The 12,825-nt window shown below is 37.2% G+C and overlaps 1 protein-coding gene across 2 annotated transcripts; it reads right to left on the bottom strand.

The window, feature by feature from the left end:
- Positions 1-1,376: 1,376 nt before the first annotated feature.
- Positions 1,377-5,711, bottom strand: LOC117784587 (sodium-dependent nutrient amino acid transporter 1). Of its 2 annotated transcripts, XM_034622352.1 has the most exons (7): positions 5,139-5,698; positions 3,087-3,461; positions 2,832-3,021; positions 2,493-2,775; positions 2,259-2,435; positions 1,635-1,735; positions 1,377-1,565 (listed from the first exon to the last, which is right to left on the bottom strand). In XM_034622352.1, the coding sequence occupies exons 1-7, from the start codon at positions 5,624-5,626 to the stop codon at positions 1,497-1,499; spliced, it is 1,683 nt and encodes a 560-aa protein (XP_034478243.1). In that variant the 5' UTR covers positions 5,627-5,698; the 3' UTR covers positions 1,377-1,496. The 2 variants fall into 2 exon arrangements, 1 of the variants encoding a protein (XP_034478243.1); XR_004617434.1 differs by lacking the exons at positions 1,377-1,565; positions 1,635-1,735 and having other exon boundaries at positions 2,296-2,435; positions 2,493-2,735; positions 5,139-5,711.
- Positions 5,712-12,825: the final 7,114 nt, after the last annotated feature.

Raw genomic sequence — 12,825 nt, 5'->3', positions numbered from 1 at the left:
GCTATGCGTTATCAATTAATTGAGCGTTTATAGATACCCTGTTAAAGTTTGTTTTTAAATTTAAAATAAAAAAAATGTTAGATTTTATGGGCTAGTCTTCTTGCAGCTGTTTAGTATGCAGATACCCTGTAAAAAGCAATAGATATACAGTTTTTTGATAGCCTGTAAAATGGTTTCGCAATGAATTCATTTATACTTTTTGCTATGCCGTTTTGCCAACCCTTTAGTTACAGGGTATCTAATAACGCAACCAACATGTCGTGTATTTCTATTTGTGTGTGCGTTGGTTGTGACTGTGTGTGTGTGTGCTAGTTACTGCTGTGGGTGTGCCAGCTGAGCAAAAGACACGCAATGTCAGTTGGTTGTGACGTTGCTGGGCACACACACTTCACGGCTAACAACGCGTCAGTCAAAGTCAACATACACTTCAATTTGTTGTTGTTCCTCTTCTTATTGTTGTTGTTGTCGTCTGTGTTATGTATGAAAGCGTTAGCGGGAGGAGGGGAGAAAGTAAATGAAAAAAATTTAACACTGTCACTTTTTGACAACTGATGCGCACAATAACCTACACACACATACACACACACACACGCACAGTTGCAGTTTGCAAAATGGACGACAAACTCTGAAAAGCATTTCACACGCTTCGCTTTTGCATATTTACATTTCAACTTTGTCACACACTCACACACAAACACACACACACAGAATTTTACACTGAACAATCACACATATACGTGTATATACACAGAAAAAAAAAATTAATTGAGTCGTTGCCATTTTATCCACATATTGTCTTAAAATAACAATAATATACTGAATACTTACTTGAACAGTACATGATAATAATCAAGTATTTTAAGCTTGAATTTAGAATATTTTTTTTCTGTGTATGAACATACATACTGCATACTGTTTGGCATTTTGATTTGTGACCCTGAAGCAGTTGTTGCCTTCTTCCTGACTCCCTCTCTCTATATCTCTTTCGCTTCCTTTCTCCCTCTCTCTTTCTCTCGTTGTCACTCTCTAAATGAGCACGTTGAACAACAGCTAGGAAAATGTTTTATTTACGTTCCGTTCACTTTACTCGCTTGTTTTCATTTGATATTTGCGCATTTCCGCATTGCCGACATGTCTGACATTTGAAGCACACACAAAGCGCAGCTTCAGTTGCAGCCTCGCCCCGCTCCGCCCCACCCTTCTCCACCCATTGACTTGCCACATGATGTGGTACAAGTTGCGCCCAGGGGTAATTAAAAGCATTGCTTGACTCGCTTCCATTTGCTGTTTGTGGCAGTTGCTTTCAATTTGTTGTTGTTCTTGTTGTTGTTGTTGTTGCAGCTGCAATTTGAGTTAATGATAAATAAACTCTGTGCTTTTAGTTCTTATGACCCATGTCAAAATATTGCATTATTATTATTATGAAAGTATGTATTCTAAAATTGAATCTAGTCACACGCACATTGCGTATACGCAGCGTTTGCTCACTCTCTCAGCTATTCGTGGGCCATTTGCGCATTGGCGGGTCCCCAGCTCTCGGCAGGTTGGCAGGCAGCACAAAGCCCCTGCAATTGAATACACACATTGATTACTTGAAATCCCACGGATAATTGCAGCACCCAAACTAAACTTACCTGCCACAAACTGTCGCCGGTTTTGCGACGCTTGTACACAGCATACAATGCCCAGCCGGGCAGCTGCAACAGACCAAAGGCAGCCAGGCAACAACCAAACACTGAACAAAAAAAATTAAATAAGTTACTTAGAAAAATTAGTAAGTTGTGTGCTTGAGTAAAATTTGAATTAACTAAACTTCACTTTTCGAGACCCTGTACTTATGTTTTTGAAAATATCGGTGTGTTTACACTTTGCCAAAGTAACCAAATGTGGCACAAAAATGAAATAAATACAAATATAGAAAAAGAATGTATACAATTGTACGATAAATAAACTTTTAAAGCAGAACTAAGCTGAATATCAAACTGTACTGTGTTTAATTATGATAAACTCGAAACTGAGAAAATTATATTATATCTCAGATGTTCGATATTGTATTTTAAAATATTTTGAATATTTTTGCATTAGGGAATATTTTTGTTTTATTTTATTTTTAAATTTGTATTTATAAGTATTTGTTATTTTTTTTGCAATATGAAATGTTTACTTTTCATTAATTTGTATATAAAATAAACAAATAAATTGTTTAGCTCATGTTCGAACTAGCAAGCAATTTAAGCTAATTTATTTAATTGGCTTACCATGTGCTAATTGTGGATATGCCACGCCCTTGTACGTTAGGGCGGACATGTCGAACAGCGTGTAGAGCAGGACGGCTGTCATGAGGCCGGGTGTAATGTAGGCCCAGCAGAGGCGCCAATACCAGCCGGTTTCAATGCCCATCATGTATTTGATATCTGCGCAAAAGCGACGCACACCTGAGAAATGAGAAGAGTTAAAGGAAACCCGGCAAAAGGATATCAAATTTTGTCTACCATAGAACCAGGAGACGGCGAGTAGTTCGCCAATGGCGAGTATCAATGCCGTGAAGGAGACGCCATAGAAATCGACCAGATTGAGGATAAATTGTCCACCGGGTGTCATGTACACGATGCTCACACCAAAGCCCAGCGTTGCCAGACCGCCAGCCAGCGCCCAACTGGGCCCGGCCCTCTTTCCAAATTGGTCGCGTATGACGCGCAGGATGCAGGAACCCATGCCGACCGTGCTGCCGATGCCTAGGACAAAGAGCATGAGGAAGAAAAGGACCGCGAACATCTTTAGGTAGTTGTGCTTTAGAGCGCACAAGGCGCAACGGTTTCTCGATAGCTTACCTGTGGCACATACTCGAACTTGGCAATGGCCTCCGGATACGAGATGAAGGCCAATCCAGCGCCACCCTTGACCACACTGCCAATGTCCGTGATGCCCGTTTGCTTGGCCAAGTTGCCCAGAATGCCAAAGGTAATGCAACCAGCGATTATGGAGGAACAAGAATCCATTGTTGTGATGATGACAATGTCGCTGTACAGTTGAAAGTTGTTTAGAATTTAAAATGATCTCAGTTGATCTCCTACAATCTAACTTACTTGTAGACATTCCTATTAAAGTTGTTGTAGGAGGCGTAGGTGATCAATGTGCCAAAGCAAATGGCCAACGAGAAGAAAACCTGGGTAACAGCTGCATACCAGACAAGTGGATTAAGCAACTCTCGCCATTGAGGCTTAAAAAAGTAGACAATCCCATCCCAGGCACCAGGCAAAGTCACCGCACGTAGCAACAACACGAGTAGCACGACATATGGAAACACGCCCAGAAAGTAGGCGGCTTTGCCACTGCTCTTGATGCCACGTATGAGGACGCCGCCAATGATCAGCCAGGCAACCGCGAGACAGGCAACTAGCTGCCAACTGGGCTGACCAAGACCATTGTCAATATTGGGCAGCTCATGTAGAATCTCACGCCTTGGGAAAATTAAAAAAAAAAAAAAACAATTATTTGACAACACTGATCTAAATCGAAATCTAAAAAATGTACAACTCAACTTTAATTTGATTTTACATCAAAATTGGAAAATTAAATATTTTACTGTACTTTTTTCCATACTTTTCCCTCGACACTTTTTCGAAAACTTCAAACTGTCATAACTTTTCCAAATTTTAGCCGATTTCCTCCCGGATTATCAATATTATTATTATTTAGCGTCTATTTTCATTCTGCATCAAAATTGGAAAAAATAATTTTTCTTTCTTTACTGTAAATTTTTTCCATACTCTCCCCTTGACACTTTTTCGAAAACTTCAAAATGTCATAACTTTTCCAAATTTTAGCCGATTTCCTCCCGGATTGTCAATTTTATCATTATTTGGCGTCTATTTTCATTCTGCATCAAAATTGGAAAAAACAATTTTTCTTTTTTTACTGTCAATTTTTTCCATACTCTCCCCTTGACACTTTTTCGAAAACTTCAAACTGTCATAACTTTTCCAAATTTTAGCCGATTTCCTTCCGGATTGTCAATTTTATCAATATTTGGCGTCTATTTTCATTCTGCATCAAAATTGGAAAAAATAATTTTTCTTTCTTTACTGTCAATTTTTTCCATACTCTCCCCTTGACTCTTTTTCGAAAACTTCAAAATGTCATAACTTTTCCTAATTTTAGCCGATTTCCTCCCGGATTATCAATTTTATCATTATTTGGCGTCTATTTTCATTCTGCATCAAAATTGGAAAACTTAATTTTTCTTCCTTTACTGTCCATTTTTTCCATACTCTCCCCTTGACACTTTTTCGAAAACTTCAAAATGTCATAACTTTGCCAAATTTTAGCCGATTTCCTTCCGGATTGTCAATTTTATCAATATTTGGCGTCTATTTTGATTCTGCATCAAAATTGAAAAATAATTTTCTTTTACTGCCAATTTTTCCATACTCTCCCCTTGACACTTTTTCGAAAACTTCAAAATGTCATAACTTTGCCAAATTTTAGCCGATTTCCTTCCGGATTGTCAATTTTATCATTATTTGGCGTCTATTTTCATTCTGCATCAAAATTGGAAAAAATAATTTTTCTTTCTTTACTGTCAATTTTTTCCATACTCTCCCCTTGACACTTTTTCGAAAACTTCAAAATGTCATAACTTTGCCAAATTTTAGACGATTTTCTTCCGGACTGTCAATTTTATCATTATTTGGCGTCTATTTTCATTCTGCATCAAAATTGGAAAAAATAATTGTTTTTTTTTTACTGTCAATTTTTTCCATACTCTCCCCTTGACCCTTTTTCGAAAACTTCAAAATGTCATAACTTTGCCAAATTTTAGCCGATTTCCTTCTGGATTGTCAATTTTATCAGTATTTGGCGTCTATTTTTATTCTGCTTTAAAATTGGATAACTAAATTTTTCTTCCTTTACTGTCCATTTTTTCAATACTCTTTCCTTCCAAAAATTTCAAAATGTCATAACTTTGTTAAATCTTAAGCGAATTTCTTGCGGAATATCAATTTAATCATTATTTGACCTCAATTTTGATTCTGCGTAAAAATTGGAAAATTATTATTTTTTTTATCACTGTCCATTTTTTTCATACTCGATGAGTGATTTGCCGATCGATCGACGACACGATTCTTTTGACTCACTCGAAGTACAACTGAGCGGGTGACATTTTTCCCGTGGCATTGAGGGAGTTGCCATCATGACAGTCGTTGCCCCAGCTCTCGTGGCAGCTGCTCCACGGCAGCACCGAACTGAATGAGGCAAGCAGAAATCGCAGGGTCAAGGCCATAATGCTCGAATAATAAGTTATGGAAGCGCCAGTGGCCAGAACTTGTCCGGCTGCCACTCCCTTAAGAATCGGAGCCAGATCGAAGGCACGCAAGACGCCTCCACCACGAAACTGACCCAGCGAGATCTCCAAATAGTAAACAGGTCTTCCAATCACCAGTAAGACAATTAGATAGGGTATCACAAATGTGCCGCCGCCATTCTGAAAGGCAATGTAGGGAAATCGCCAGATATTTCCCAATCCAACCGACAGTGAGATGCAGGAAAAGAGAAATTCTAATCCATTTCCCCACTCCTCCTTTGGCTTCTCCTTTGTTTGGATCTGTAGCTTGGTTTGCGTCATCCTACACTTGAGCTGCACACTCTGAGATTCCACACTCGACTGTTGTCACCGCACATTGACTAACCACAAGCGCCTGAGATTTCTGTGGCAGATTTCAGTGACATTCAGCATTGTGAAATTGTTTTTCCGGCTTATCTGGTTCGGTCTGGTACTCAGCTTATCTTTATCTCGACGTCTATTTGTAGAATTTCATTTAATTGGCACTAATAAAAGGTGCTAAGTGCATTTGCAGTCTACTTAATATGAGATAGAATCTACAGAGTCCACAGTAGCTGGTATTATAAGATGTGCAAATTAGTTACGTTCTATTTATTAGTATTCCTATGCTGATTGCGTGTTTAAATTGCTGAATGAAGCGTCAAATTGTGAACAATAGACATGAGACTGTACAAAATTAAATTGTTGTCAATCAAATATTTAAAATGCAATTGTCTTGTATATTGTTTTTAGATTTAACAAAACTCTGTAAATTAAGTTTGTAAAACAATGAAGTTATTGTTGCTAATTTAATTAAAATATTTATCGTTCTGTTGTTGAATTAAAATTTTAAACTAACTATTTCAAATAAGCTGTCATAATTTATGCATGAGACAATCGTATTTTGTCGGAAATCCATTCAAACTTGTTACAACTTTGCTGCTCTGTATAAGGACAATTAAGTATTTCATAATGAAAGCTAGCATATACAACATAATATTACGTATACGTACGAGTATCATGCAGCAACTAAGGAATTGATAATACGCTTCGTATACCGTAGTTTCGTTGTGTAAAAGAGGAAGGAACCTGTACAAAACTTGTAAGTATCTGGCAACACTGGCAGCAGAGGATAAAAGGGAGACGGCCCTTTACAGCAGACAGCAAAAGTTAACAACTCTTTTCGTCCAACTGACAACCACGAAAGTTTTTAATAATTTTCAAGAGTTTTCTAATTAACATCCCCAGTGAAAGTCTGTCAGGCTGGCAAGTTGCAAGCTGCTGCAGCAGCAATTTCTGCAGTTTTCAGAGACGAGCAGAGTTGCCAGAGAGTGTGGAGAAAGGAAAGGAAAAGGAAGAGAAAGGAACGGAGCGAAACGGAACGGAAAGATGAGAATCAAAGTGCTGGAAATGTTGAGCGTTCATTACGGTGACAGTTTTAAATGGGTTTTTAACAACTTTTGCCAGATTTATGAGAATTAAATGGCTTTGATAACGCTGATTGCAAACGCTCACTGGAAATTGAGGGTAATTCATGCCTCTCTCTCAAACGCTTGCCCCTCTCGACATCTTGCCCACTTTTTCATTACTCTGCCTTTTTGCATTTAAGCGATTATTAACGCACATAAATTGCCATTAGCTGCAGCTACAAAATAAGTTTTTGGCGGAGTTCATTAAAGTGCAGTGCGTTAGACAGGAACAGGAACAGGAACAGGGAACGTGCGATGTGGTGTAAGAGGGCGGCAAGAGGGGTACTGGCTTTTAATTGCTGCTGCAAGCGTTGCTGCAACTTTACCGTGCCACAACACGCAGATTCCAACAGCCAAACAATGTGCACAAAATGAGGCAAATAAATTTTGTAAAACTTTTTTGCCACTGGAAGAGACGCTAATGGGGCGCATCTGGAGCACGTATGTATATATGTGAGTGTTGCACACATATGTATAACAATCGATATCAGCCACAGTTACTAGCAGAGTAACAACAACAGCAACACAACAATGGCAACTTTCATTGCAACAATAACTACATTTCGCAGGCCCATTAACAACAAAAGCAACAATACGACTAATACTGCTAATGTTATGCAGGCATGACTTGCACATGACCTGTAAAATAATTGAAAATTAAATTTATTTTTATTGCAGTCGGAAAAATTTCTAGGCAAAGACTCTTGAGATTTAAAAGATTTTTCTAATGGCTGTTACTTGTTACAACGATCATATATACATATCATAGAACTTGTCCAGAATTTATAATAGTAAAACAGTTGTCATTTTGATTGCCCCTAGTTTAATTTAATATATATTATTGTATATTTTTATTTATAGAATAAAATTGATTATAATATATTTAATTGTTAATTTCATGTTCTTATTTTATAATTGTATTTAAACTCAAATTAATTAGTTTGTCCCTCTGTCAACTGTTTTTTAGCTAGATAAATACATGAATAAATACATACATAACATTCTTTATGGGTCTGACAAGAAATAGGGCAGGGCGAAAATTAAAAACCCTCCATAAAAGTTCAAGCTGAATTAAATATTATTTGTATACATTTATTTTTCTTCAATATTAGAGTATTGTATTATTTAGGTCTAATTTTGTATATTTCTTTTAAATATAAATATAGATAAAATTACCATTAATTTTAGTAAATTTTAGGTAAAAATTTCCTTCAATAAGTTATCTTATAGAGAAACTTCAATAGACCAATTCCAATACAATTAACTACCCCACTCAGTAAATAAGTGAATAGTGGACATAATGAGCATTGCAATTAGTTTTGCTTTTTCACTTCATGTTCTTGTTGTTCTTGTTGTAATTGTTGCTGTAACTTGTAACAAGTTTACCTTTAAAATTGATTTCAACGGACTTTGGAACAACTTCCGTTTCCGCTTGAGTTGCCTCGTGTACTTATTAGTCAGCATTGTATAAGTTGGCCAATATGTGTATGTATGTGTGTATGTGAACTTTTGCAAAGTGTATGTGCGTGTATTTAGTTGGTTGATTGGGTGGGTCAATTGTGGTTGTATGCGATTTAAAATGTGTCGAATTTTTTTGTTAGCTGACAGCATTTATAACTACCTCATTTACCCCCGTGATATCTCATGTCAATAATCTCATCGCATTCCACACATACTGGCATTGGAAATAGCAATTTCATTGAGCGCACATTTAATTTGAAATTAATTTTTAATCAGCTTCAATTGAATTAAACTGCCAGATGAAAAATAAATGAAATTGTGCTTTTCATTGGTTTACAAAGCTTGTTTTTCCCCTAGGGGAATTTGCGGTTTTGTATAATATATATAAATAAATTAGTAACTATGAAATATTAACTATTAAATGCGATTTATGAATTATACATTATGGTTATGAGATAAATGGAAAGAGAAAGAGAGACAGATAGAGGCAAAAACAGAGTGAAAGTTGAGAGTTGTTTTCCCAAATAATCAGGATAGTCGTAATTTGTTGTTCTGTTGCCGCACTTAGAAGCGTGCCGCAATTATGAAGGTGCAACACAAAAGTTGCAAGTTAGCGTCAAATGTCAAGGGATGTGGCACAAACGCAGACGAAGTCTTTAACCCAGTTTGAAACCTCTTTTCCCTCTTACCTCTTTTTTTTTTGTTAGTTGCCACACCATTGTTGCCATTGTCGATTGCAGTCTCGTTGTTAGCTTGTTTGTCGCACGTAATTGTTGCCACACTTTGTTGCAGTTACGTTTGTTGCGCTCTGCAGCAAAAAAGTTATTAAAATGAAAAGGCAACAGAGAAAAAAGGGAAAAGCAAACCCAAAACCAAATCGATTATGCCACATAGCTTAGCACTGGCCCTCGTCTTAGCCATATTCCCATCCTCTTACTCCCTTTTTATCCGTATTCTTAGCCCAGTTTGTAGCCGGCAGCTGCGTCCCGAACAATGCGAAAAACTTTTGCGTTGAAACTTTATCCGGCCACAATAAAAAAGTAAACTTTAAATTGACTTCGAATAGCAAAACCAAAGCTGTTACGCATGCCACCATCAGTAGAAACAACAACAACAATAACAACAACAACAACAAGAGCAACCACAGGAACAACAACAACAACAATTCACATTCGCATTCACAACGACAAAGTGAAAAGTTTTTGTGAGCCAAGTTTTTTGGCTAAGCTTCAGAATAACCTAAAAAATATTAGAAGAAGTGGGCAAATAATGATAAGTTGCAGCCTTAGTTAAGCTATTTGTATACCCTCTAAATATAAATACTAAAAACTGGGTATTATTCAGTTTAGCAAATGGTTTTAGTATTATAAATCCAGTTAGGTATTCAATAAATCGAAAAGCAATTGTTTTTTTTCTTACAGAGTAACTTGTGTAAATGCCTTCCGATTCTAGGGTAACTGCTAGTGTATAATTTTCGATTACTTACACATTTTTGCATTCCCATTTAGACATTTTTCGATTAAAAGCAGCAACTGTGACAACGCAGGCAAAGCGGTTGCAACAAATTGCGTACCACGCGGCGCATGAGTAACGAAAATTGCTGCAGCTTTTGTAGTTGATGTTGTTGTTGTTATTGTGCTGCTGTTGCTGCATGTGGCATGTCACAGACTCGCATTTGCTGCTCTTAATGTGAGTTTAACAAGTGAATTGTGGTCTGACATTCAAATTTGCTACACAATTTGCATTTTTTGCACCCCCAAAAGTCTGTCTGTGTGTCTGTGGGTGTTTGTTTGTGTGTGTGTGTGTGTTTTGTACAATTTATGCAAATAATAAGCATTTGCTGTCTCCATTACTTGCTTAGCTTTGTTCAAGTCCAAGTTTTGCCAAGAATTTGCTAGATCCTTGCGCTTTTTCGTGTTTGAGTTGCCAGTTGCCAGTTGCCTGTTGACAGGTGGCAGGTGGCATGTGGCAGGCAATTTCAATTGCCATTTCAACTTTAAGTTTTTCTTTAATTCCAAGTGACACTCTGTGTGCACTCGGTTGCAACAACTATTAAATATGAAAAGCCATTTTCATTGTTTGCCCAAGCGACATTTTATAGTTGAACATGAAGAAAAACTTGTTGGAAAAACTATACTCGACAGTGAAAAACCCTGCAATTTAAATAAATGTAAAATACAAAATATTTAAATATTATTATTTAATAAATAACATAATTAATATAGTTTTGAATTTGGATTTCAAATTATTTCGCTTATTTTTGTTTCTACAAATTGAATAGAGCCTTTGTAACTTCTCGGTACAGGGTATAAGAAATTTAAATGTGGCACGTTGAAGGCTGCCTTATCAGCTGGCCGCAGGACAGGCAACTACTTGAAAGAAAGCCAGAGTGAAAGGCAAAAGGCCAATTTGCATGAAGGAGTTGCAACAGCTGCAACAACTGCTGCGGCAAGTCAACATTTCGTGGCAAGGCTCTGATTTGCTCAGCCAAAGGAAATTTCGCATTCATTGAAACTGTCAGTCGTCGGTTCGCGGGCAGCTGCTGTCACAGACACACACAAACACACAAACACACACACACACACACACACACATTCATAGACAGAAGCGGTCAAAGTGCAACATTTGTTGCAATTTACTTTTAACTAGCACAATGACAGCGCACATTGTTGCAGCTTTGAAGTGCTCCTCCTTCTCCTCTTCCTCCTCCTCTTTCTCCCTCTCTTTCTCTTTCTCTTTTCCTACTCCTCCTTCTCTTCCTCATCCACCCACACCCACTCATCCCAACCCTGTTTAAAATCACTAGTGACGAGAATAACGAGCAGAACAATGAGATGAAAGCTTGAGAAAATTGACAAGCTTGCTGCCATTTGTTGCAAGTTGCAACATCAAATGAAAGCTAGACAGAAGAGAAAGACAAGGAGCTTGAATTTGGTAAATAGCTGTGGTTGAGTTAAGATATATCTTTATAGTTTAAAAGTGTTCTTGTAGTTGAATTATTTACTTTACTTCTAATAGTCAGTGCAAATAAAAAAGAATAAAAATAACTAAACTACTATTAAATGCAACTATAGGGTATCTACAGATCTATCAGATCTATCTATAGGGTATACATAGGTCTAACACAATCATATATCAGTAAATGTATCCAATCTGTAGCGTAATTGCCTGTTGAAGCTGTGCGTTGTCAATGTGGCGTATGCGTAATATTGTAGAAAATTGTGGAAAATGAGAAAATTTTGGGCACAAAGTGGAATCAACAACGTGCCACATGCCACAGTGCGGCATGTTGTGCGCCTGGTGGTGCGTCTGTTGTGTCTGACAGGCGTTAACTGACACTCGGGCGCCACGTTAATGTCGTTTAGCATACTAAGGCCATTAAATGGCATTTATTTGCCGCTCAGCTCAGCTCAGCTGACACTCTGCACTCTCTGTGTGTATGTGTGTGTGTGTGTGTGTGACAAGTGGCAAAGTGGCAACTTTGATATTGTCAAAAAGCGAGACGGACAGCCTAAAGTGGCTTTACCGCAGTCAAATAAAATGACGCCCAAATTGAAGGAATTGCGAATTGAGTGGGACGAGAGTTAAGTTGGCCAAAAAATACAAAAAGAATGAGACGGGGTTAAAGTGTGAGCTCAGCAGACTCTAAGTGGATTTTATCAAAGGGCTCTGTGTGTGTGAGGGCGTTCCTTTTGTGTGCGTGTGTATGTGTGTGTATGGCATGTGGCAAGTGTTTGTGAATGCACGAATACGAGTTTGACAAATGCCACAGATTACAAAGTATAATTATGAATTCGTGGCGCTTTTGCTACCCAAATGTGAAGCTAATAACTGTTATTAAAACAAACAGAGAGAGGGAGAGAACAGGAGAGAGAGAGACAGAGAGAGAGAGATAAAAGCTTTCATCTCTAATAAATATGCTGTTTGGTTAAAGTTAAATCAACTTGCATTTGTATTCAGTGTTCAATTGAATGAGTTCACTTTGCTGGCTAATGGCTCTAGCCCTCTCGCTCTCTCGCTAACCCTCTCTCTTTTTCTCTATATATCAGTGTTGTCAATTTGGCTTTTTTTTATGGAAAGAACTGAGCTTTTCAAAACTACTTTTGCTAAACTAAAATATAAAACATTTTATATACGGAAATTTAAGTTATTTTAGGATGCTGCAAATGCAGTTTTTTAATATTATTCGCTAATATATTTTTTTTCTTTCCGCTATCAAATTTAAAATCAGTCTTTGTGGGACAATCATTAAGTTTTATGACGTAAACTTGGCTGATGAAACATATTTTTATAACTTTTCTTAAAACTTAGCATTGGGGCAGTGCCGAACCCAATTATTTTTCAAACTGTAGATCTATAGAGTTTAAGTAGCAGGTCGGCGACTCTAGCCAGAGAGCCGTAGGACCTCTCCAAATAATAATAACAGATTTAAAATCAGAAAATTTAAGGAAAACTATAATAGTTATACATTTATTATAAAATTATTTTATATAATCCTTTTTTTCTGGTTCCTGTCTTTTTTTAATTTGTTTTTAAGGAGTGGTTGGCATCACTGATGTGTAGTGAATTTCT

The sequence above is a fragment of the Drosophila innubila genome, assembly GCF_004354385.1.
Source record: "Drosophila innubila isolate TH190305 chromosome 2R unlocalized genomic scaffold, UK_Dinn_1.0 1_C_2R, whole genome shotgun sequence".
Lineage (NCBI taxonomy): Eukaryota > Metazoa > Arthropoda > Insecta > Diptera > Drosophilidae > Drosophila > Drosophila innubila.
The sequence above is the reverse complement of the archived record's forward strand: the minus strand, read 5'-3'. Positions and strand labels throughout refer to the sequence as shown.